Source organism: Schistocerca americana, chromosome X (genome assembly GCF_021461395.2).
Source record: "Schistocerca americana isolate TAMUIC-IGC-003095 chromosome X, iqSchAmer2.1, whole genome shotgun sequence".
NCBI lineage: Eukaryota > Metazoa > Arthropoda > Insecta > Orthoptera > Acrididae > Schistocerca > Schistocerca americana.
This window is the reverse complement of record NC_060130.1, coordinates 640,966,733-640,993,314: the sequence shown is the minus strand read 5'-3', so window position 1 is coordinate 640,993,314 and position 26,582 is coordinate 640,966,733. Positions and strand designations below refer to the sequence as shown.

Sequence of the window (26,582 nt, the reverse complement as noted above, 5' to 3'; positions counted from 1 at the left end):
TAATACAAATATTAAAGAAGAACTAAAAGAAAAATATAGACAAAGACTAACAAAAATATTGAAAACAGAATTGACAGCAAGAAACAAGACAAAAGCTATAAATACTTATGCTATACCAATATTGACCTACTCATTTGGAGTAGTGAAATGGAGTAACACAGACCTAGAAGCACTCAATACACTTACACGATCACAATGCCACAAATATAGAATACATCACATACATTCAGCAACAGAAAGATTCACATTAAGCAGAAAGGAAGGAGGAAGGGGATTTATCGACATAAAAAACCTACATTATGTACAGGTAGACAATTTAAGAAAATTCTTTATAGAATGAGCAGAAACTAGCAAAATACACAAAGCAATCACTCATATAAATACATCGGCTACACCACTGCAATTTCATAACCACTTCTACAACCCCTTAGATCACATAACATCAACAGACACGAAGAAAATAAATTGGAAAAAGAAAACACTACATGGCAAGCACCCATATCATTTAACACAGCCACACATCGATCAAGACACATCCAACACATGGCTCAGAAAAGGCAATATATACAGTGAGACGGAAGGATTCATGATTGCAATACAGGATCAAACAATAAACACCAGATATTACAGCAAGCATATTATTAAAGATCCCAATACCACAACAGATAAATGCAGACTTTGCAAATAACTAACATAAACAGTAGATCACATCACAAGTGGATGTACAATACTAGCAAATACAGAATACCCCAGAAGACATGACAATGTAGCAAAAATAATAAATCAACAGCTTGCCTTACAACATAAACTTATAAAACAACATGTTCCCACATACAAGTATGCACCACAAAATGTACTGGAGAACGATGAATACAAATTATACTGGAACAGAACCATTATAACAGATAAAACAACACCACATAACAAACCTGACATCATACTCACCAATAAAAAGAAGAAATTAACACAACTAATCGAAATATCCATACCCAATACAACAAATATACAAAAGAAAACAGGAGAAAAAATTGAAAAATACATCCAACTGGCTGAGGAAGTCAAGGACATGTGGCATCAGGATAAAGGTGACATTATACCAATTATACTATCAACTACAGGAGTCATACCACACAATATCCACCAGTACATCAATGCAATACAGCTACATCCAAACTTATATATAGAACTACAGAAATCTGTAATTATTGACACTTGTTCAATTACCCGAAAGTTCCTAAACGCAATGTAACATATACCGTACAGTTGAAAGGAAGTCACGCTTGATGAAGGTCCGCGTCACTTTCCATTTTTAACCAGACCTAAGGTCTGAGAAAGGAATGAACATAATAATAACTACTACTACAATAATAATAATAATAAAAATAATAAAGGAAACTAAATGAATAAGACGGGTTCCTTTGCAGAAACACATTTCTAATTTCAAAATTCCCATGACTCCTTGTAAGAGGACTTTTTTTCACGGCATTTCCTAATGGCAACCATAAATAAGATATTGTGGTACAATTATCGTACCCCATAAGTTTTCTTACCAATGGTATGTTCATGAGGACTGACTAGTATCTCAAACTCTATTGATAGACCACATTTGTTGTCCACAGGAGGAAGTGCTTGAATGTAATAATTTGGCTCCATAGTTTCCCTAAAAACTGCTAGGGACATACACCTCAACCATGGCAACATGCTTGCATTCCTCAGTAGGCCTCATACAATTTGTGCACATAGTTCCAGAGGTTGTACACTAACTAGTGTTCCATCTTAACATTCACCTCTTCACCACTTTGCAGTTTCTCTAATGGCCAAGTTTACTTCCTCTCTCTAGAGGTTTCTATCATCACTGCCACCATAACCACCACTGGAACCAGACCTCGCATGAACACTGTGTCACTAAATACAACCCCAACCACTGCCATCTTAACTCCCTGAGGTGACAATAGCATCACATAGGTCCATTCTCTCCCCAGAAATGCATTTCTTATGTAAGGATTATTCTTCTTCCACTTGGACCATCTTTCAACTATTCAACAAATAAAAAAATCATGAAAATTCTTTTGGCTGTAAAAACATTTCAGTTATAGAATGATTGAAGAAGACACCTGCTGTAGCAATCAGCACATTTAATGCGATTTTGGAATTGACTTGGTGGCAAACCATAAGTTCTTTAGGAGTTTTCCCATATGATTTGGAGTTAGTGGCTATCACACCTTATCCAAGCATTAGTATCAGCAATTTATTCAACCAAGGATCATTTTACAAGGCTCACTGTTTGAAGTTAAATCAAAATATGTTTAATATGTTTCATTCTGACAGGTCAAAACCAATGTTCAGCAGAGTAATTTGTGACAGAATGTGTGTGTATCAATTTTACCCAGGAAAAAAAAAAAATCTGAATTTTTTCCTTATGTTTCTCTGTGAAAACAAATGAAGAAACCAAGGAGTGAGGGCAAAATGAAACTGCTCCCTTTACAGTAAGTGGGCACTAATCCGCAAGCAAACTTTCAGAAGGTAGGAGAGTAACTACATATTATCATACTGGCACACAGCCGAACAAAAACTACATAATATCTGAAGTTTTCACTAACACTATATGGACTTTTCTGAGCTATCAGAAGAGGTACCAATACCAATTATGGAAAAAGCATTATCTGTGAATAAGAAACTTAAGCTTTAGTTATCAAACAATGTTTTATTCCTTACCTTAAGTCTTTCAATTCATCTTTCAATGTTTCTGGTTTTACTGCAGATGATTGATGATAAAAAAACATCTTCATCACAGAAAGAACTAATGCATACAGCTCACAGAGTTCATCACATGTTACTGTTTTTATTTGGACTTTAGTGAGTGCTCCTTCCTGAATTGGCTTCCCTTCAAGTGAACGTACTGCTACTGAAATGGGAAGATAATTAGCTAACACTGAATAAACAACAAAATTGCAGATGGAGATGAGAACAAACATGTAAGGACAAGATGAATCAAATTGGGAACTCTATTAAAAGAACACACCCTTTCATAGGAAGTGTCTGATAGTGAAATCAAAGATACATTGGGATTAATTTTTATAACATAGTAGAATCTGCACACAGCACACAATTGTGGACACTTTAAGACTACATTTCACATTGGGCCTACTCAACAGTGGAGACAAATCAGTCAGAACACCAGCAATGTGCACTATGCTATTTATTTAACTTTATCCACACGACCAGTGTCCATGAAACAAAATCATGAAAAAAATCATTACATGTCTATAACCTTAAAGGAAAAAAATATCAAATCCCTGAACTATACTCTGACAAAATATTGTTGTTGTTGTTGTTATTATTATTATTATTATTATTATTATTATTATTATTATTATTATTATTATTATTCTTTACTTTCTCAGACGTTAAGTCTGGTTAAAAATGGAAAGTGACGTGGACCTTGATCAAGCGTCACTTCCTTTTAACTGTGTGGTATGTGTTATATTGCATTTAGGAACTTTCGGGTAATTGAAAAAGTGTCAATAATTACGGATTTCTGTAGTTGTATATATAAGTTTGGATGTAGCTGTATTGCATTGATGTACTGGTGGATATTGTGTGGTATGACTCCTGTAGTTGATAGTATAATTGGTATAATGTCACCTTTATCCTGATGCCACATGTCCTTGACTTCCTCAGCCAGTTGGATGTATTTTTCAATTTTTTCTCCTGTTTTCTTCTGTATATTTGTTGTATTGGGTATGGATATTTCGATTAGTTGTGTTAATTTCTTCTTTTTATTGGTGAGTATGATGTCAGGTTTGTTATGTGGTGTTGTTTTATCTGTTATAATGGTTCTGTTCCAGTATAATTTGTATTCATCATTCTCCAGTACATTTTGTGGTGCATACTTGTATGTGGGAACGTGTTGTTTTATAAGTTTATGTTGTAAGGCAAGCTGTTGATGTATTATTTTTGCTACATTGTCATGTCTTCTGGGGTATTCTGTATTTGCTAGTATTGTACATCCGCTTGTGATGTGATCTACTGTTTCTATTTGTTGTTTGCAAAATCTGCATTTATTTGTTGTGGTATTGGGATCTTTAATAATATGCTTGCTGTAATATATGGTGTTTATTGTTTGATCCTGTATTGCAATCATGAATCCTTCCTTCTCACTGTATATATTGCCTTTTCTTAGCCATGTGTTGGATGCGTCTTGATCGATGTGTGGCTGTGTTAAATGATACGGGTGCTTGCCATGTAGTGTTTTCTTTTTCCGATTTATTTTCTTCGTGTCTGTTGATGTTATGTGATCTAAGGGGTTGTAGAAGTGGTTATGAAATTGCAGTGGTGTAGCCGATGTATTTATATGAGTGATTGCTTTGTGTATTTTGCTAGTTTCTGCCCATTCTACAAAGAATTTTCTTAAATTGTCTACCTGTCCATAATGCAGGTTTTTTTATGTCGATAAGTCCCCTTCGTCCTTCCTTTCTGCTTAATGTGAATCTTTCTGTTGCTGAATGTATGTGATGTATTCTATATTTGTGGCATTGTGATCGTGTAAGTGTATTGAGTGCTTCTAGGTCTGTGTTACTCCATTTCACTACTCCAAATGAGTAGGTCAATATTGGTATAGCATAAGTATTTATAGCTTTTGTCTTGCTTCTTGCTGTCAATTCTGTTTTCAGTATTTTTGTTAGTCTTTGTCTATATTTTTCTTTTAGTTCTTCTTTAATATTTGTATTATCTATTCCTATTTTTTGTCTGTATCCTAGATATTTATAGGCATCTGTTTTTTCCATCACTTCTATGCAGTCGCTGTGGTTATCCAGTATGTAATCTTCTTGTTTAGTGTGTTTTCTCTTGACTATGCTATTTTTCTTATGTTTGTCTGTTCCAAAAGCCATATTTATATCCTTGCTGAATACTTCTGTTATGTTTAGTAATTGGTTGAGTTGTTGATTTGTTGCTGCCAGTAGTTTTAGATCATCCATGTATAGCAAATGTGTGATTTTGTGTGGGTATGTTCCAGTAATATTGTATCCATAATTTGTATTATTTAGCATGTTGGATAGTGGGTTCAGGGCAAGGCAGAACCAGATAGGACTTAATGAGTCTCCTTGGTATATTCCACACTTAATCTGTATTGGCTGTGATGTGATATTATTTGAATTTGTTTGGATATTAAGTGTGGTTTTCCAATTTTTCATTACTATGTTTAGGAACTGTATCAATTTAGGATCTACTTTGTATATTTCCAATATTTGTAGTAACCATGAGTGGGGTACACTATCAAAAGCTTTTTGGTAATCAATGTATGCATAGTGTAGTGACCTTTGCTTAGTTTTAGCTTGATATGTCACCTCTGTATCTATTATCAGTTGCTCTTTATATCCTCGTGCTCCTTTGCAACAGCCTTTTTGTTCTTCATTTATAATTTTGTTCTGTGTTGTATGTGTCATTAATTTCTGTGTAATGACTGAAGTTAATATTTTGTATATTGTTGGTAGGCATGTTATGGGGCTATATTTAGCTGGGTTTGCTGTGTCTGCTTGGTCTTTAGGTTTCAGATAATTTATTCCATGTGTAAGTGTATCAGGGAATGTGTATGGGTCTGCAATGTAACTGTTAAATAATTTAGTTAGATGTGAATGTGTTGAGGTGAACTTCTTTAGCCAGAAATTTGCTATTTTATCTTTTCCAGGGGCTTTCCAGTTGTGAGTAGAATTAATTGCTCGGGTGACTTCATGTTGCAAAATTATCACTTCAGGCATTTGTGGTATCATCTTGTATGTGTCTGTTTCTGCTTGTATCCACCGTGCATGCCTGTTATGTTGTACCGGGTTTGACCATATGTTGCTCCAGAAGTGTTCCTTGTCTGTTATGTTTGGTGGATTGTCTATTTTAATGTGTTTGTTATCTATTGTCTGGTAAAATTTCTTTTGGTTTGTGTTGAATGTTTGGTTCTGTTTCCTTCTATTTTCACTTTTTTTGTATCTTCTAAGTCATTTGGCCAATGCTTGTAATTTCTGTTTCTTTTCATCTAATTGCTCTGTCGCTTCTTGTTGTGAGATTTTACTTAACCTTTTTCGTTTTTTTTTCTGACATTTCATGTCTTATAAATTGTGTTAGCTGTCCGATGTCTTTTCTCAGTTTTTCTATTCTGATCTGTAGCCTGTGTTGCCATGCTGGTTTTGTGGGTTTCTTCTGTGTGTTGGTTGGTTCTGATCTCTGCCTAGTGTGTATATTTAGTGTAGTGAGTGCTCCTATATAAACCAGTAGTTGTAACTCTTCCATAGTTGTGTTTTCATTTATTTTGTTGTGTATGATTGTGTTGATAGTTTTTATTGTTGTTTCGACTTGTGGGTTATTTGGCGGTCTATGCAAGAATGGTCTAATGTCTGTATTTGTGTCTTTGTATTCTATACATGTCAGCTGAAATTTTTCTTCTATATCTAACATGTGTGTCACTTCGTGTTCTATTTGTGCTTGTTCTGGTGGCTGTCTTAAGATTTCGTTTTCCTCTGATTGTTTAATTGATGCGTGTTGTTCTTTGTTTGTTTGCTCTGGGATGTTTGAGTCCATTACTGTATTTTCTTCTTCTTCTGATTGCACATTATTTTGTTCCAGTATTTGTTGTACTTGTTGTTTGATGTTTTCTAATTCTGACTGGGGTATCCTGTTGTTTTTGATTATTACACGGATCTTGTCAGCTAGTCATTGTTCTGTTAAAAATTTTAATTCTGGGTATGTGGTAATAAATGTTGTGTATACTTGTGATCTGTATCCAGTTGTGTTGGTTCCTAGGTTTGTTGCTTGGTAATAACAGAACATGAGGTGTCGATTAACTTCATCTGACCATCTCATCCTCTGTCTTTGTTTTCCTTCTAGGGTGGTTGCAGGAAGCATATCCTGCAAAACACCTCTATTTGGATTAAAATCATTTTCCAGTTGGCTAGCAGTGTCGTTACCATTGTGGGCGGGCATAGGGTTCAAGCGTCGTCCCCGACCATGACGGCGCTTGTCCGAGGCTTCTTTAGTTATGTCCTGAACCAACTAATCACACTAAAAGGGGGGTTAGCCCTATTAGTGGTTTGTTCTTTTCGTCGCCTTTTACGACTGGCAGAACATACCGGAGGCCTATTCTTTTCCCGGGTCTCCACGGGGTTATTATTATTTGTGGTGGTGGTAATGATTAGGATTTTATTATTCTAATATTATATTACAATTATAATTGTAACAGCAATAGTAATAAACAATGAACAAAATAATTGACTCATTTTTACAAACAAAGATTTATGTGGGTAAGATGTCTGCCACAGTGTCTAGGTAGGAATCAAATACAGGTTTCATTGCCCCATTAGTAGGAGACTAATCACTGGCTTTTATTGTGTAAGGATGGGAATGACACCTCCCATGTCATTTCCGAAGAAAACATCCCAGTATTTACCTTACGTCATTTAGGAAAGTTATGGAAATTTAAGTCTGTGAGGGGATTTCAAAACTCAAGTTCCACATTATTACAACATGCTAAGTAACTTTTAGTGAATACTTCAAAGAATGGCACTACTTCTTGACGCAGTCACCAAAGCTCTGTAAACACCATTCAGAATATTTTATTAATGATTCAATTCCCCTATGACAGAAATCTATTCCCTGGTCTCTCTCCCTCCCCTCCCCCCCTTCCAAATGTTGGAAATCGCACGTTGCAAGATCTGCATTTCCCAGTCAGCATCACCCCCACCTCTGTGGCCTTTGTCAAGAATTCTTGACACCATTTCACTACGTCTGGGTGCTACATTGCATTTGGTCCACGTAGGCTACTACCAGAATTTTGCAGTGAATTTCGGTGCAATTTAGATGTTTTGTCCACAAGAATCATACTGTCACATGTACTTAAACTTCGGAGTGTGTTTTCAGCTGCCATGCCCTTTCACTCCTGCACTGTGCTGCAGCTGTTGTCTGTATCCCAGCAGATCTGTATATGCAGGAAACTCAACATGTACTCTCTTTCAATGCTCCACTCTTGTAGCACAATGGTCATAGTATGAGACACTATGTGTATGTCACTTTCTGAAGTCCCTATTTACATCCCAGGATGAGGACTTGAACCCTCCTAAACAGAAGTCCAATGCCTTAATACACTGTGCTCCTAGCTCTGTTCAGTAAAACTGTAACAGCAACTGCCTAGAATGATAAATACAAATCAGGATGTCTGGATATGGTAAATTGATGAAATGAATCAAAAAGTAGCAAAAAATTCAATTAGGTTTACACACACACACACACACACACACACACACACACACACACACACACACACACACACTTTTCTCCTATTATGTACTTGTTACACTGAGTATATAATCAGCACAACAAAACCGAGCAGACCTGAAGTATTCATGTACAATATAAACAGTATTTTCCTACCCTTCTTTTCATTTATCTGAGTTGCTATTAACATACTGCAAATGGCATACATGAAGTAGTCCTCCATGTACTAGAATAGTTTGGGTCAACTTTGAGCATGAACAGAAAGAGAAAGACCACTGACTATATTTGTTTTTCATCTATACTATTTTTCTTTCTTTCTTTCTTTCTCTCTCTGAGTATAGGTTGTCGTGACAGGTTGATCTGTTACATAACCTGAGGTTTAGGTTAGGCTGAAAGGTCAGCTGGGTTGTGAGTTAGTAATGTTGCCAGGCTTCCATATTTCCCACCCAAAGACGGAGGTAGCAGCATCTGTACCATTGGAACAATGCTGAACAGCTCAGGGTCTATGGCACATAACTGCCCAGCTGTTCAATAATGATGAGCTGGTTTGTGCATCCTTAAATACTGGTGCCCATCCTGATTTCACAGTAATGGCAGTGTTAGTGTGTCATGGCAAATAGTCTGGAATGGGGTTATGACCCAGTTGTCGTAATCGTGCTGCAATACTCCCTGCAGGGTGGCCTGTCATCACAGACACATTGCAAAGCTGCTGATCACTGACTAATTTTGGCAGTGGCCCAATTTTGTCATGCCACCGGACTGCTGGTTCTAAGTCTCATTTATAACTTTATTCTTTACATTTCCTCCCTTCTACAAAGAAAATTCACCCTCAAATTTTGCTGAAACAGAGACATTGGATTATTTACAATTATTTAAATTTCACATTTCCATTCATGGTGTCACTTTGTCCTTAGCACTATTTACATTATCTGTCTGGCTGCACTAGAATTTGGCTCTAACAGAGGTCTTTGTTATGGTTCACTTTGTCTCTCATCGAAGTAGGCGCCACTGACTAGTCTGAACCAGTAAGTTGAAGGTTGCCATGGATAGGATTTGGGCTAATTCTTGCTTGAATTGGTTATTTACAATTCCTATTACCATGAAAATCAGAGGCAGCTGAGGTTGAGGATCCTCTTTCTGGTATTCACTGTGGTACTTTTTCACATGCTTTACAATGTGTTCCACTGACATGTCGCCATGCTGAGTGGCTAACATTCGATCTAGGGAGGCGAGCAAGGTAGGGTCTAATGTGTTATTCAGGCAGCTTAGGTTTTCTATGGGTAAAATTTCAAGAGGCAGTTTGGGTACGTAAATTAATTTGTGGGTTATATCTAGGGTGGTTGTTGGGTAGCAGTAAGGTCGGTCCCGCCATGTCCCACTGGATATCACTGATCACCAACCCTGACCTTTTAGTTCTATTCACTGTGTGCCACTCTGTTGACCTTGCTTGTGGCAAGTATAGATAATGACTATTTGGTTTCCTAATGAGTACACCCACTGTAATCTGACTCTTTGGAAAAACTGTTTCGTCTGCAGAAGAACTGTAAGAATGGAACAACAAAAATTCACATGAACTCGGAACAGTATGTACCTGTTTTGCAGGGCAGATGGTGATTGGCCTGGTTCAGCAGTGTAGTAATTCCTGTGTGGAGAGCAGGGCATGTAATTGTTTGTTCAATGCCACTAGTAGTGTTTCATGCACTTTCAAATGTACAAAATTTTGTTGGGTTTTAGGTGAGACTGGTTATGCATGGCAAATGTAACACTCAAACCTACAGTTCTTACACATTAATGTTATCTGAACACGAATTTCAAAATGGGTGCCCACTTCTTTATTCTTAACAGTGGACATATGGTAGTATAATGATAGAACTAGTAAGATCAGTAAGGGAAGAATTTCTAAGTGTTGTGAAAAGTTGTCACAAATGAACTGGGTTCTGAACAGGTGATCGTATGGTTACCGCACATGTAAAATATCAGACTTGAAATATATTTACAGTAAAAGTGAATACTCACCATTTCTGATACAACTTCTTTGGTGTGACTGAGTGTCTGATCATCAGCACATTTATATACATAGACAGAACCAGTCTAACACATGTGCTGAAATAGGCTGTCATTGGTAATACAACTCTAAGCATTTTTCAATATAAACTCTTTCTCATAGCACTGTTCACAGACAAAAGTTCACAAACTCAAACTTGGACTCTCAGATTAACTTGGATAGTCTAACTTGTTGTTTAACTCTGTTGTAGACAGACACAATATTCTTTTTGCTGCTTGCTTTGGACTAGGCATTGTCTGGAATGTAGCCTGGCATAGAACAGACGTTATGTCTGTGTGTTGGTCTTTTTCAAGACAGCCTACCGACAGTTGTGCAGAGAACTTCTGTGGGCATGTCTTGCTATTTCCGTCTCATTGGTGTTGTCAGTGATGTTCTGATGACAAGCAGCATCTTTGTGGTGTTTTGTTTTGTTTTAGGGCACAAAAACAACTACGATCATACACGCCCATGTCAGAACTGTAGAACACGAAGACAAAGGGAGGAGTTAACAATGGCTACACTTTAATCGCAAACAATAGAAGAGAAGACAGCTAAAAATAGGGACATGGAGAAAGGTCTATGAAATACACCATAGAGAAACAGAGGTCCTGAACTGAAAATTAAATGGCCTTCGCCATACTGCTATGATGGATAAAAAGTAATGTGCAGTCGACAGCCCACAGGTCGATCGCTAAAATGGCTGATAACTCAGGCAGCAAACACAAACAATAATGTAATGGGTTAAAAAAGGGCTTTCCGTCAGGAAATGGTGGGCCCTCAAAGGTTGAGTGCAGCGAGTACAAAGTGGTGGGGCTAAAAAGATAGAGGCCAATAGCAACCTAGCTAAAATGATCTCCTCACAGCGAGAGGGCAGAGAGGAGGTGGTCAAAGCCACTGGGAGAGGCTTAATAACCTGGAGCTTGTTCCTGTGAAGAGATGACCAGTGGTGATGCCAGAGCGACACCACCTGCTAACAGACGGCAACACAGAGACCATCAGTGGGAATGTAAGAACTAGCGGGCTGAGGTACGAGTACTGTAGCCTTGGCAGCAAAGTCAACAGCCTCGTTTTCTGTCAGACCAACATGACCAGGAACCCACATAAACATCACAGTGGCTCCATCAAGAGTGAACAAGTGATAGCTTTCCTCGATCCATTGCACTAAGGGATGGGCGGTGTATGGCACACAGAAGCTTTGAAGGGCCCTGAGAGTGTCTGAGCAGATAAAGCAATTGAAAAGCCTGTGTTGCCGATTTTACTGCACGGCCTGATAGAGGACGAAAAGCTCTGCTGTAAATACTGAGCAGTGTTCCGGAAGCTGATACTGAAAAACATCAGTGCCAATGACAAAGGTACACTCGACACCACGGTCAGTCCGAGAGCCATCAGTGTACACAAAAGTACTGTCTTGAAGCTCCGTGTGAAGGTCGTGAAATTGAAGGCGATAGAGGAAGGCTGGAGTAGTGTCCTTAGGAAGCGAATGAAGGCCAAGGCGAAGACGGACTGACGCACGAAGCCCTTCAGGGTTCACACCCACTGGGGAAGTGGCAGGTAGCATGAAGTTAAGCTGGCAGAGCAAGAGCCGAAAGTGAACTCCAGGAGGTAACAGAGAAGAGATACGCTTCATAAAAGGAGGAGGCATAGGGTGGGTGGCCACGCAGGGCAGTCAAACGGCATGCATATTTGCTGACGAGGAAGTAATGGCCGTAGGACAGCAGTAGTTCAACAGCTTGTGCATACAGACTCTCAACCAGGTTAGTGTAAAAGGTGCCAGTGGCTAAATGGACGCCACGATGGAGGATAGAGTATTGAGACCGCATAAGAGGGATGGATGTGCAGATGTTTAAATGAAACACTCATAGTCTAGTTTCGGACAGACAAGGAACCCATACAAACAGAGGTGGTACGATCTGCTCCCCACGAAGTACCACTGAGGACATGTAGGATATTGAGGGACCGCATACAGCGTGTGCCACGTAAAACAAATGGGAGAACCAAGAAAGGTTCCTATCGAGCATGAGCCCTAGGAATTTCATAGTTTCATTGAATGGAAGAGCAACAGGCCCAAGGTGTGAAGACGGAGGAAGAAACCAATTGCGCCGTCAGAAATTCATACAAACAGTTTCTTCAGTGGAAAAATGAAAGACATTGTCGAGGCCCCATGAGTGAATGCAATCCATACATCACTGAAGACGCCGCTCAATGAGACATGTCCAAGTGGAACTGTAATAGATGGAAAAATCGTCGATAAAAAGAGAGCTGGAGATGACTGGCGGGAGAGAGGCCATGATAGGGTTAACGGCGATAGCAAAGAGGATGATGCTCAGGATGGAACTCGCACCGTATTTCTGGATAAAGGTGTCTGACAAGGCAGAACCCGCACGTACTTTGAAAACTTGATCTTTTAAAAATGGGGCAGGCAGCCATGGAAGCCTAACATGTAAAGAGTACGGAGGATACCAGTCCTCCAGCAGGTGCTGTAGGCTTTCTACAACTTGAAAAACATGACCACAGTCTGGAAAACCATTCATGACATGGGTGGACAAAGTGACGAGATGGTCAACTGCAGAACGGCGCTCTTGAAATCCACACTGTGCAGTGGTTAGTAAATTGCGAGACTTGAGCCACCATATCATCTGGGCAAGTATCATATATTCCATCACCTTGCAAACACAGCTAGTGAGAGAAATGGGGCAGTAGCTCGAAGGAAGGTGTTTGTCCTTACCAGGCTTAGGTATGGGTATGACAGTGGCTTCACACCAGCGTCTGGGAAACATGGCCTCTGCTCAGATGTGGTTGTACATATGAAGCAGAAAGTGATTGCCTCCAAGAGAAAGCCGTTGCAATATCTGAATGTGAATATTGTCTGGCCCTGGGGTGGAGGAGCGGTATGAAGTGACAGCATGATGTAGCTTCCTCATAGCATTGTAACACTCACGATTCTGGGAAGAGAATGGTATTGCCCAAGCTGCCTCCACTTGTTTTCGATGGAGGAAGACAGGGTGATAGCGGGATGAGTTCGAAATGTCCGCAAAGTGGCAGCCCAAGGTGTTGGCGATAGCAATAGGGTCCACTATGACACTGTTTGCTATTGTCAGGTCAGAAATTGGGGAATGGATCTTGGTCCCAGAGGGCCGCCAGAGGTTGGCCCACATAATGTAAGAGGGAGTGGAACTGTTAGAAGAACAAGTGAATGAAATCCATCTAGCCTTTTTGCTACGATGACACTGTGCCTGCAACTGTTTACAATGAGTGCAGTTTGACATCCCAGGATGATGGTAAAAAAAAAAAAAAAAAAAATATGGAGAGCACATCTCCACGTGCAAATTGCATTGCGGCATGCCTCAGTCCACCAAGGGACGGGAACAGAGTGTGGTAAAGAGGAAGTGCGAGGAATGAAATGTTCTGCGACGGTAAGGATAATGTTTATACGATGTTCCACCTGGTCATCGCAACTGGGGAAATAATGTTCATTGAACAGCACTGGGGACGAGTAAAGCCTCCAGTCGGTCATAGTAAGCTGCCATTTGGGTGCGCACATAGATGGGGTAAGCGTCGGCAAACAAATAGCACACAGGAAAAGGTCGCTCAAGCATTTGTCAGAGAGAACAGACCACTCGAGACAATAGGCAAGCAGGGCAGTGCAGAAGGATAGGTCCAAATGGGAATAGGTGTGGGAGGAGTCTTAAAGGAATGTAGGTGCTCCTGTGTTAATGCAGAGGTGGTTAATTTGATTGAGAAGGTCAGCCAAGAGGGCACCTCTCGGACAGGTTCTGGGAGAAATCCAAAGGGGATGATGTTAATTAAAGTTACCGAGCAGCAGAAACAGGTGAGATAGATACACAATAAGCTGGAGGAAGTCTGCCCTGGTGACATCGAATGACGGATAAATATGAACAGTACAAAGGGAAAAGTTCAAGGGAGGAAGGAAAAGGCGAACTGCAACAGCTTGAAGGTGGGTAGTCAGGGAGACGGGTTGACTATGAACATCATCGCATATGAGCAGCACCACAAACATTCACTGAAGGAGAGCCATAATGAGGAAAGGGGAGGAGTGAAAAAATGAAGGCGTATCACCTCAGCAGTTGCTACAGGGCACAGAGGCTGCAGAATCCTGCTCCACGAGATCTACAGAGGCATTGGCACTCTCCTTCTGTCAATCTGCGGAGTCCAGGGCAGAGAAATGGTCGGTTGCGCGCTTCGGTGACACGGAGGTCAGCCAGGTAAGAGTATTGCATGGCGACACGGTCAATGAGGATCTTCGAGTCAGTGAAGGGGAAGACCATTTGCCTTTGTTTGACTTCTTGGAGCCTTTCTGGCTGGCAGAGGAAGACTCAGATGTTTGTTGGCTGGATGGACATAGGAAGTCTTCGTAAGAGTATTCTTTCTGTCCTTTCCAGCCTGCCGGTTGTGTAGCAGCTAACTTCGACCTGGATGGTGATTGTCTGGTTGCTTGTTGCATAGCTGGACAAGGAGATCGTGATGCTACCATGACACTGGGCAATTTCACAACCTCAGTGCTGAATTTGTGGTCGCATGTTTGCGTAGCCATGTCCTTCATGGGGCTGTAACGCCGGAAATGCATATCCTCCTATTTCCATCTATTGTACTATTATTTTTTTTCCTTGTTTTGTTACCTCAAGATATGACATTTCTGTCTCTTTATATATTGTAATTGTTTTACTGTTTGTATATATATATTTATGCACTCATGTCGATGTATAATTGGTTTGTTTCGTAAATATTATTTGTATTTTTACGCTGGGTCTTGCCTAGGGAAAACTGCTATCGAACGATTACATCGATAGGTCGTGTGAAGACTCAAAGTGTGTAGGATCTTTGTTAGTGTTAACTCTGCCGCGTGGAGCGCGGGCGGAGCAGTAGGAGTCTGGCGGGAGTAGCGAGTGGGGCAGGTGTTGTGTGACGCTCCCGCGAGTTGCCGCGCTTTCGGGGTTTGGCAGCATGTAATTGCGCTCGACTCGCGATGATAGTTTCTGACATGGTGTCGCGGACGGGAAGCATTAGCTAGCGCACATCAAGAGCCCGTTTCGCCTGGTGACCGTGTCGAGAAGAAGGCGCGCCAACATCCAGCTTCTGCAACAGCGACGGCCGACAATGAGTGACTGTCGCCATCTCCTCGATCGACGGCTTCAAACCTTCAATCAACCAACAAGGAAGACTAAAAGCACGTAAAGTTTCAGAACTGTATCGCAGACCTCAGCTTTTCAAATTGTTCCATTTGTCTCGCAAAATTACAGCAACTTAGCATGAACCTTTGTTGCTCATTGTCCCAATTTCATTGCCAAGCAGGGTCCCTTCCTTTTCCGAAATGAACCCGAGTGTCGTTGAAATTCAAACGCCAGCATAATTCCATTTCACTGCTTTAATTTCAAAGTTCAGTTAAAGTCTCAGAGCTGGCTACAATATTCAGATTACACAAGCACGAATTAAGAGTGCGAGCTTTGTTACCGTATTTTAGCTTACCTGTGACTGCAGCTCAGCTTGGTACGTACTACATTTTACTATTGTTAATTGTTCAGAAGCATTTAATTCAAGATAAAAGTTAAATCTCTTATTTCTAAATTGCGTAGAGTCAAGTTGCTTTTGAAATGATTGTTGAGGTAGCCCAAGACTAACCGTATTTTACTGGATTTCGATGTGCTTCAGAAAGAAAGCTCACTATTAACTTCAGTCACTAAATTAACTTTCGATTTTCCGGTTTTATTAATTCTTTTGCTAAATTAAGTCAGAGTGTAGCGAAATTTATTACTTCTGACAAACTTTCAGTTTTCACACTACACGTGTCAACCTTCAGTTGCCACGCTTCTAGTGTTAATTATATGTGTAATAACCTTTCTTTTTCAGTTACTATAGTAATTGTCCTTAGGACTGGCGACCGTGATTTCCCCCAAATCTCAAATATCTAATTACCGCTAGTTGATTGTTAACGTAACGGCCGCACATTTACTTTCTTTATTAACTTTACCCCTTTTCAAAATTAATTTCCACCAGTTTCATTTGCATTTTTCCTTTCATTTAGATGTAACCCTTTCCTCCCTCTTTACCGACAGGTTAACTTCGGTGACGATTGCTTTTCCAAAACTCCCATTAGGTACACGCGGTTTCATTTTTCACTGTCATTAAGGACGATAAGAGAGGGGGGAGGTTACACGTGGCGACCGTGACTGAAAAATCCAAGCTGCTAGTTAAGTTTTCAGCTGAGTCACGGTAGATTAAGGAATGTAAATATGATTTTGTAAATAGCTGTAAGATTCCATGAATATGTGTTTTACTAGTCATTGCCGATGTACTTAGACGCTGTTTTAAGTTTCAGGCTTGTACATGTGTGATGATGGACAGTGTTGAGTTATCCACTGTGATAGTGTTTATGGACTCCTTGAGATTACTCGGGAGTGAGTTTTTCCGAAAGAATTCAGTGAAACGGACGTTCTGGAAACGCCGTCACAAGGGCGAGTGAGATCAAGCGTGCCGCACACGCGAGCGCAACAATACTGGCGAGGCGAGCCGCTGTCGGCTCTTGTGCCGCTGTTGGCTCTTGGGCCGCTGTCGGCATTCTTTGTACTTGCGAGTACGGAAGGCGGAATTGTTTTTCTTCCTGGACAGCTGAAAGAATTCTACTGTCAATATTTATGTTTTTTTCGATCTGATGTGTGTTATTTTCTTGTTTAGCGTTTAATGGACTCCCATGACGAGAATATTAATTATGAAAGGGTTATGTAAAAATGTGTATTCTATGTAATTAATTATTAGTTTGCGTATTTTGATCTACCTGTTTTTATGACCATGTACTCTGATTAATTTTGTAAATAGTATTCCATTTCTTGATACTGTTGGGAATTTTGACAATTTTAGAATAGCTAAACCATTTTCTATGTTTTCTATGAATTTTAATATGTTGTCAACCTGTTTTATCTTGTGCAAGATGACAGAGTGGAATAAGATTAGGAGTGTCTCCACTCAATTATTATGGTCTAAAAATTGATTTATGATTAATTAGACGAATGCTAAATTTTGTTGATGTTTTGAGCATATGCATTTCCGCTGTTTCTTTTTTTGGGACATTTTCTGAGTCTGTTTACGTTACACGAACATCCTCAGACAATGTGGGGCACGTGTAACGCCGGAAATGCATATCCTCCTATTTCCATCTATTGTACTATTATTTTTTTTCCTTGTTTTGTTACCTCAAGATATGACATTTCTGTCTCTTTATATATTGTAATTGTTTTACTGTTTGTATATATATATTTATGCACTCATGTCGATGTATAATTGGTTTGTTTCGTAAATATTATTTGTATTTTTACGCTGGGTCTTGCCTAGGGAAAACTGCTATCGAACGATTACATCGATAGGTCGTGTGAAGACTCAAAGTGTGTAGGATCTTTGTTAGTGTTAACTCTGCCGCGTGGAGCGCGGGCGGAGCAGTAGGAGTCTGGCGGGAGTAGCGAGTGGGGCAGGTGTTGTGTGACGCTCCCGCGAGTTGCCGCGCTTTCGGGGTTTGGCAGCATGTAATTGCGCTCGACTCGCGATGATAGTTTCTGACATGGTGTCGCGGACGGGAAGCATTAGCTAGCGCACATCAAGAGCCCGTTTCGCCTGGTGACCGTGTCGAGAAGAAGGCGCGCCAACATCCAGCTTCTGCAACAGCGACGGCCGACAATGAGTGACTGTCGCCATCTCCTCGATCGACGGCTTCAAACCTTCAATCAACCAACAAGGAAGACTAAAAGCACGTAAAGTTTCAGAACTGTATCGCAGACCTCAGCTTTTCAAATTGTTCCATTTGTCTCGCAAAATTACAGCAACTTAGCATGAACCTTTGTTGCTCATTGTCCCAATTTCATTGCCAAGCAGGGTCCCTTCCTTTTCCGAAATGAACCCGAGTGTCGTTGAAATTCAAACGCCAGCATAATTCCATTTCACTGCTTTAATTTCAAAGTTCAGTTAAAGTCTCAGAGCTGGCTACAATATTCAGATTACACAAGCACGAATTAAGAGTGCGAGCTTTGTTACCGTATTTTAGCTTACCTGTGACTGCAGCTCAGCTTGGTACGTACTACATTTTACTATTGTTAATTGTTCAGAAGCATTTAATTCAAGATAAAAGTTAAATCTCTTATTTCTAAATTGCGTAGAGTCAAGTTGCTTTTGAAATGATTGTTGAGGTAGCCCAAGACTAACCGTATTTTACTGGATTTCGATGTGCTTCAGAAAGAAAGCTCACTATTAACTTCAGTCACTAAATTAACTTTCGATTTTCCGGTTTTATTAATTCTTTTGCTAAATTAAGTCAGAGTGTAGCGAAATTTATTACTTCTGACAAACTTTCAGTTTTCACACTACACGTGTCAACCTTCAGTTGCCACGCTTCTAGTGTTAATTATATGTGTAATAACCTTTCTTTTTCAGTTACTATAGTAATTGTCCTTAGGACTGGCGACCGTGATTTCCCCCAAATCTCAAATATCTAATTACCGCTAGTTGATTGTTAACGTAACGGCCGCACATTTACTTTCTTTATTAACTTTACCCCTTTTCAAAATTAATTTCCACCAGTTTCATTTGCATTTTTCCTTTCATTTAGATGTAACCCTTTCCTCCCTCTTTACCGACAGGTTAACTTCGGTGACGATTGCTTTTCCAAAACTCCCATTAGGTACACGCGGTTTCATTTTTCACTGTCATTAAGGACGATAAGAGAGGGGGGAGGTTACAGGGCGAGATGTAGCAAGAACAGTACAGTAAGTGGCAGATGGTAGAACGCAGGGTTTGTGACTAGCCAATGACTTGTGAGTGATTGTGTACGGCACTTTTTACTTTACCAGGATCTCCTGGACAGCCCACTCATTGCGTTACATGGGACAATCTCAGGAGGAGGCAGCACGGTCGGCATTGCAGTTGATACAGCAGGGAGGAGGAGGCGGACAATCGCCCTTGTGAGCATCCATACCATAGGTTACACATTTGGCAGGGTGTTGACAGGGCTCTTGAGTGTGGTTGTAATGACAACACTGGTAGCAGCACATTGGGTTCCAAATGTATGATTGTACTGTGATAATTTCATCACCTGCTTTTATCTCTGATGGAAGCACCACTATCAAATGTGAGAAGAAGAATGCGTGTGGGCACTAAGGATGCATCTACTTTCTTCATTCTACATCTACATCTACATTGATACTCCGCAAGCCACCCAACGGTGTGTGGCGGAGGGCACTTTACGTGCCACTGTCATTACCTCCCTTTCCTGTTCCAGTCACGTATGGTTCGCGGGAAGAACGACTGTCTGAAAGCCTCCGTGCGCGCTCTAATCTCTCTAATTTTACATTTGTGATCTCCTCGGGAGGTATAAGTAGGGGGAAGCAATATATTCGATAGCTCGTCCAGAAACGCACCCTCTCGAAACCTGGCGAGCAAGCTACACCGCGATGCAGAGCGCCTCTCTTGCAGAGTCTGCCACTTGAGTTTATTAAACATCTCCGTAACGCTATCACGGTTACCAAATAACCCGGTGACTAAACGCGCCGCTCTTCTTTGGATCTTCTCTATCTCCTCCGTAAGACCGACCTGGTACGGATCCCACACTGATGAGCAATACTCAAGTATAGGTCGAACGAGTGTTTTGTAAGCCACCTCCTTTGTTGATGGACTACATTTTCTAAGCACTCTCCCAATGAATCTCAACCTGGTACCCGCCTTACCAACAATTAATTTTATATGATCATTCCACCTCAAATCGTTCCGCACGCATACTCCCAGATATTTTACAGATGTAACTGCTACCAGTGTTTGTTCCGCTATCATATAATCATACAATAAAGGATCCTTCTTTCTATGTATTCGCAACACATTACATTTGTCTATGTTAAGGGTCAGTTGCCACTCCCTGCACCAAGTGCCTATCCGCTGCAGATCTTCCTGCATTTCGCTACAATTTTCTAATGCTGCAACTTCTCTGTATACTACAGCATCATCCGCGAAAAGCCGCATGGAACTTCCGACACTATCTACTAAGTCATTTATATATATTGTGAAAAGCAATGGTCCCATAACACTCCCCTGTGGCACGCCAGAGGTTACTTTAACGTCTGTAGACGTCTCTCCATTGATAACAACATGCTGTGTTCTGTTTGCTAAAAACTCTTCAATCCAACCACACAGCTGGTCTGATATTCCGTAGGCTCTTACTTTGTTTATCAGGCGACAGTGCGGAACTGTATCGAACGCCTTCCGGAAGTCAAGAAAAATAGCATCTACCTGGGAGCCTGTATCTAATATTTTCTGGGTCTCATGAACAAATAAGGCGAGTTGGGTCTCACACGATCGCTGTTTCCGGAATCCATGTTGATTCCTACATAGTAGATTCTGGGTTTCCAGAAATGAAATGATACGCGAGCAAAAAACATGTTCTAAAATTCTAGAAGAGATGGACTGCAATCACACCCTGATCAGAGGTACATTTGGATTTCTGCCTCAGTCAGACCATCAAACAGCCTAGTGTAAATAACACGACGGGAAGAATTCAGAGTTCTATGGGCCTCGACACGAACAAGATAGCTGTGGAAATGAGAAGTGGCAAGCAGCTGTTGTGCTTGAGAATCAGAAGTAGTCTCCAAAAGCAAAGTGCTATTGCATAAATGAGATCAGGATTTCACAGGGCCAGCCAGCAATTGCATCAACACCTTTCTGAATTAGAAATGGATTTACCGTTGCAAAGGACTGACCGTATTCAATACATGAAACCACAAGCAATTGTGGTACAGCTGGGAGGGTCTTTGAATCGTGAGTTTCATTATGTTTACATTTGATAGACTTTGACTGCGAAGATGATGATTTGCTCATTGCAAGAAAATCTCCCATGATTATCAGTGTCTCCAATGGTGCACTCCTTCCATTCCCTAGTTAGGTCTTTAAGTCCTAATAACCATTTGAGTGGTACATGATCAGTTATTACTTTAAAACATCATCCGTATAAATACCATCAGAAATAGTTATTTCAAATATTAATGCCAGCATTTCTTTCTCAACTGTTGAATAACTCTTTCCCACCCTATTAAGCCACCTGGATGCTTACAGTATGAGGTGTTCGTATCCATATGTTTAATGACTCAAAACACAAACTAAAGTGAAATTGTTGGTGTCACAACGCAGTACACACTGTTTCTGGTAATATGGAAAGGCAAGAACTGGACTAGAAAAAAATTTCCATTTTAGAAATGCTGCTTTACAGCCTGGTGAGCAATGGAACTTTATCCCTTTCCTTAACAACAGTGTGATGAGTCTTTAATTTCAGTGAATTTTAGAACCAATTTTTATAAAAATTTGCAAGGCCTAAATATGATTGCAATTCCTTCGTTGTAGTGGGTGCCAGGAAATTTTTTACAGCATCAATAAGTCGTGTATCAGCTCTGGCTCCATTTTGAGGCTAATGGTTAACTATGATTTACGTAAGCAACCAAAAACCTCACGTAAACATACTATATACCCCTGGATATTTTTGGACAACAATTACATCATCTAAATAGTTCATGCATTGTGTGGTGTCACCGCCAGACACCACACTTGCTAGGTGGTAGCCTTTAAATCGGCCGCGGTCCGGTAGTATACGTCGGACCCGCGTGTCGCCACTGTCAGTGATAGCAGACCGAGCGCCACCACACGGCAGGTCTAGAGAGACGTACTGGCACTCGCCCCAGTTGTACAGCCGACGTTGCTAGCCATGGTTCACTGACAATCACGCTCTCATTTGCCGAGACGATAGTTAGCATAGCCTTCAGCTAAGTCATTTGCTACGACCTAGCAAGGCACCATCACCAAGTATATTGAAATGGAGATTATATCTGTACAAGAGCGATGTTATACAATTATGGATTAAAGTTAAGTATTCCAGAAGCTACGTACTTTTCTTTATAGCATTCATTACATATCCTGTTTCAGACCTCACGCCAGCCTGCGTGAGTTTAAGCGCGTGCCTTTCAGCTTCCTCTCATTGTGTCTAGGCTGTCTTGTCTAGACACAACACATTGCTCCAGATTTAATCATTCTACTACACCATCTAATAACAGCTAGAAAGTATCTGGTGCACTTTTCAGCCCAGAATGTATGCAACAATACTGGCAATGACCCGATGGGGTTGAGCACACTGTCTTCGGACGATCTTGACGCACTATCTCCAGTTGATGGTATCCACTTTGTAGGTTCAAAGTAGTGAAATACTGACAGTGGCCCAGATTATATATAAAGGCTCCTGTAACATTTGGCATCAGATAGGCATCTGATACTATTTGTTTTATTTAAGTAGTGGTAATCATAACAGAACCAGTACGCTTTCTGCCATCTGGCTCTTTTTAACAACAACAACAACAGTGCTGACCTGGGGCTATTACTTGTTTCTTCAATCCCATCTTGAAGTTGTTAGTTGCTGACTTATAAAGGCCTCTACAACAGGCTGTAGGTAGTTTTATTTATTTCATTTTACATGTCTAGTTCAGTATGACCAAACTGAGGAGCAAATCTCCAAGGTCTTGGAACATGTAAATACATGAAATTACAACATAAAAGCAACAACAGACAAAATAAAATGTTTATGAACCCAAAAAAGACAAGCCATAAGTTTACGTAAACACAATCAACAATATAACATAGGAATCAGCTTAATTATTCAAGGAACTCATTGACAGAACAGAAGGAGTGATCCATGAGGAAACTCTTCAGTTTCAATTTGAAAGCACATGGATTACTGCCAAGATTTTTTAATTCTTATGGTAGCTTATTGAAAACGGATGCACCAGCACATTGCATGCCTTTCTGTACAAAAGTCAAGGAAGTGCAATCCAAATGCAGATTGGATTTCTGTCCAGTATCAACCAAGTGAAAGCTGCCCAAACCACCCACCTCTAAGCCAAAAATATCCTTTGAGAATGGGAAGAGCTACCCCAAAATGTAATACCATACATCACAAGCAAATGAAAATAATCAAAGAAGACTACTTTTTGCATCAAATTATAACATACTTCAGACACCATTGGAATAGTAAAAAGGGCAGCCTTATGTCTTTCAACAACAAGATCCCGAATGTGGGCTTTCCACGACAGTTTACTATCTATCTGACATTTTAACTGTTCAGTTTCACTAATCATATGCCCATTCACTGAAATTAAAACATCGGGTTTTGTTGAATTGTGAGTTAGAAACTGTAAAAACTGAGTCTTACTGTGATTTAGTGTTAGTTTATTTTCTACACGCGATGAACTTATGTCTTGCACTGCGCTATTTGAAACAGTGCCAACATGGCACACAACATCCTTTACTACCACGCTAGTATCATCAGCAAACAGAAATATCTTAGAATCACCTATAATACAAGAGGGCATATCATTTATATAAATAAGGAACAAGAGTCAGTCCAGCACTTATCCCTGGGGAATCCCCACCCATTTAACAGTGTCCCACTCAGATGCCACATCATAGCCATTCTCAACACTGTGGAGAATGACCTTCTACTGTTTGTTATTAAAGTAAGAGGTGAACCAATAGTGAGCTATTTCACACATTCTATAATGGTCCAGCTTCTGGAGCAATTTTTTGTGATCAACAAAATCAAATGCCTTAGTTAAATCAAAAAATATGCCTAGCATTTGAAACTTATACTGCAATCCATCCAGTACCTCTGATAGAAAAAAGGGTATAGCATTTTCAATTGTTGAACCACTTTCAAATCCGTAAAGTAAATTTGATAGCAAATTACACAAAATAAAATGATCAATTCCTCTTATATACACAGCCTCTTCATTATCTTTAGCAAACACCGATGGCATAGAAATAGCTCTAGAATTGTCTACATTATCACTTTCTCCCTTTTTAGGAAGCAGTACATTACTGAGTACTTCAATTGTTCAGGAAAATGACTATTCTTAAAGGAAAAATTACAAATACTGCTAAGTACAGGGCTAACATGTGCAGCATAGTACTTCAATATTCTGCTAGGTACTCCATCATATCCTTGAGAGTCCTTAGTCTTCAGTGATTTAATTACTGACTCAATTTCCCCCTTTTCAGTATGATAGAAGAGTATTTCAGAGATCAGTCTTGGAAAGGCATTTTCCAAGAGAACTATATGGTTCCCTGTAGAAACGAAGTTTTTATTTAACTCACCAGCAATCCTCAGAAAATGATTGTTAAATACTGTACACATATCTGACTTATCAGTAACAGAAACATTTTTACTATGAACTGACTATATCTTTGACCTTGTGCTGCTGACTAGACACTCCCTTTAAGACTGACCATAAGGTTTTAACTTTATCCTGTGAATTAGCTATTCTATTTGCGTACAACATACTTAGTAACACAACATGGTTTCTTAAAAACCAGAGCTTCATCCCAGTGGAAAAATAATGTTGAGCTAGTAGTGTGTCAAGAAATGGATCAGGAGGATCAAACGACCCCATGTATTCCTCTGAAAGTATTTCCATGTCATCCTAGTCCTGTCCCTCGATATGTGGTACTTTACTTCTTGGTGCAGTCATGCTGACAGGCTGTTCAGGTGTTGTGTAATTTCATGTGAAATGCTTGTCCAATGTGTCTTCATCTAGTATTTATAAATTGGCTACCAGGGTACAACATGATAGCTGTACTTCCTCAGGACCAAAGTTATCAATACTGACAGGCACTACTCTGCTTCCATCAGTGTCCCGTACGAAGCATAAACTAGCCACGCAAAACATTTCACATTATTCAAGTCTTCATTTTTAGACAAAAGGTTCAACAATACACAAAGAATTTACTTGCAGATCAGCTCCAACTTCAACCCAGATTATCTTTTCAGTATATTTTGGTATGTTATTTAAAATTTGACTTTAAGGGACTTTTTATGCAGTTTCATTGGCTACCCCTGACCTAAGGGTGAACCTCGCAACAATAATGGATTTCTGGCCATAAAACCAAGACTAAACAGTACTCCATCCAGTTCTACTACACACCATTCCAAGTCCACTTCGGTGTGATGTGAAACCAGGAAAACTAACCCAAAAATGATTTCACGGGTACTGCTGACCATGGAAAGAACTGTTACATCGACCGAGAAGTTATCTTCCACCACTCGGAAACTTACTACCATTGAACCGAGTGACTACACAACCCCCTTCCATGCCACTTAATTCCCAGTAGAGTGGATTTAATTTTACTTTAGCAAGGACAATCTTACTTGCCACATACCTGAGATACAGTAACTAATAAAAATTTACATAACTTTCCTTTTACGTAACCAGTCAGAAAAAGTGTGACAGTGATCTCACACTTGCGCTCTCTCTTCCTGGGAGTATTGTACAGTGGACAATCCATCCCACTCCTTGTTTCACTGTTGGGTGCGAAGTTTGCCCTGTGATTGTCCTCTATGTCTCTGCAAGTTTCTATCATTACAATTCTGCTCAGAATCGAGATGAAGTGACAGCGGAGAGTGGTGGGGTGAACTGAGTCCTTTGGGCCATGTGAAAGGTCCAGATGAAGCCGTGGCCTAGGTGTACAATATCATGGAGGTGTACGCGTCTGGACTTTGAGTATACATGGTAAGGCCAAGGACTCCAGTTCAGATAGAAGGGATCAGACGCAAAATGTCCAGCACTGTGGTTCTCTGTGATGATGAATCATAAGTCCTGTATGACTACATCTAATACACTTAACATCTGTGTTGGTTGGTTGGTATAAAAGAGGGGTGAAGGGACCAAACAGTTACGTCATTGCTCCCTTGTTCCAAATAAAACAATGTCACAAGAGTGAGAATAAAACAAGAAAGACTAACGACACAAAATGGAGAGAAAGGAAAATCACAAGAATGGCAGAAGTGCAACAAACACTTAAATGGAAAAAAAAAGGTGAGACGAAAACCACACAAATGCAAGAAACAGGTAGAAGAGATTAAAACGACAAAACAGATTACCACGGCTGGCCGACCATGAGAATAAAAAGGAGAAGCCAGCCACTCTGCAACACATTAAAACCTCCACCCTAAAAATACAAGGGTGGAGGACACAGAGGGACAAAGGACATGCACTAAAATTTAGATCAAATGATAAAAACACCCTCACAAATAAAATGTAAAACTAAATCAGCCGATTTGGCATTGTCAGATAAAATTAGCAGCAACGAGTCCTATAACCAAAGATTTCATCACAGGGCAGTCAAAGTGGGACAGTGCACCAAAATATGGGTCACTGTCAACCAGGCGCTGCATCGACACTGAGGCGGGTCTTCAGGGCAC

General features: G+C 40.2%; 1 protein-coding gene across 1 annotated transcript in view; it reads right to left on the bottom strand.

Moving 5' to 3' along the window:
- The window catches only part of LOC124555572 (COMM domain-containing protein 5-like), a 90,049-nt gene that overhangs the window by 11,330 nt on the left and 52,137 nt on the right, over positions 1-26,582 (bottom strand). Inside the window, exon 2 of the mRNA XM_047129534.1 lies at positions 2,716-2,905. Coding sequence (XP_046985490.1) covers positions 2,716-2,905 — 190 coding nt within the window. The remainder of the gene's footprint in view (positions 1-2,715; positions 2,906-26,582) is intronic.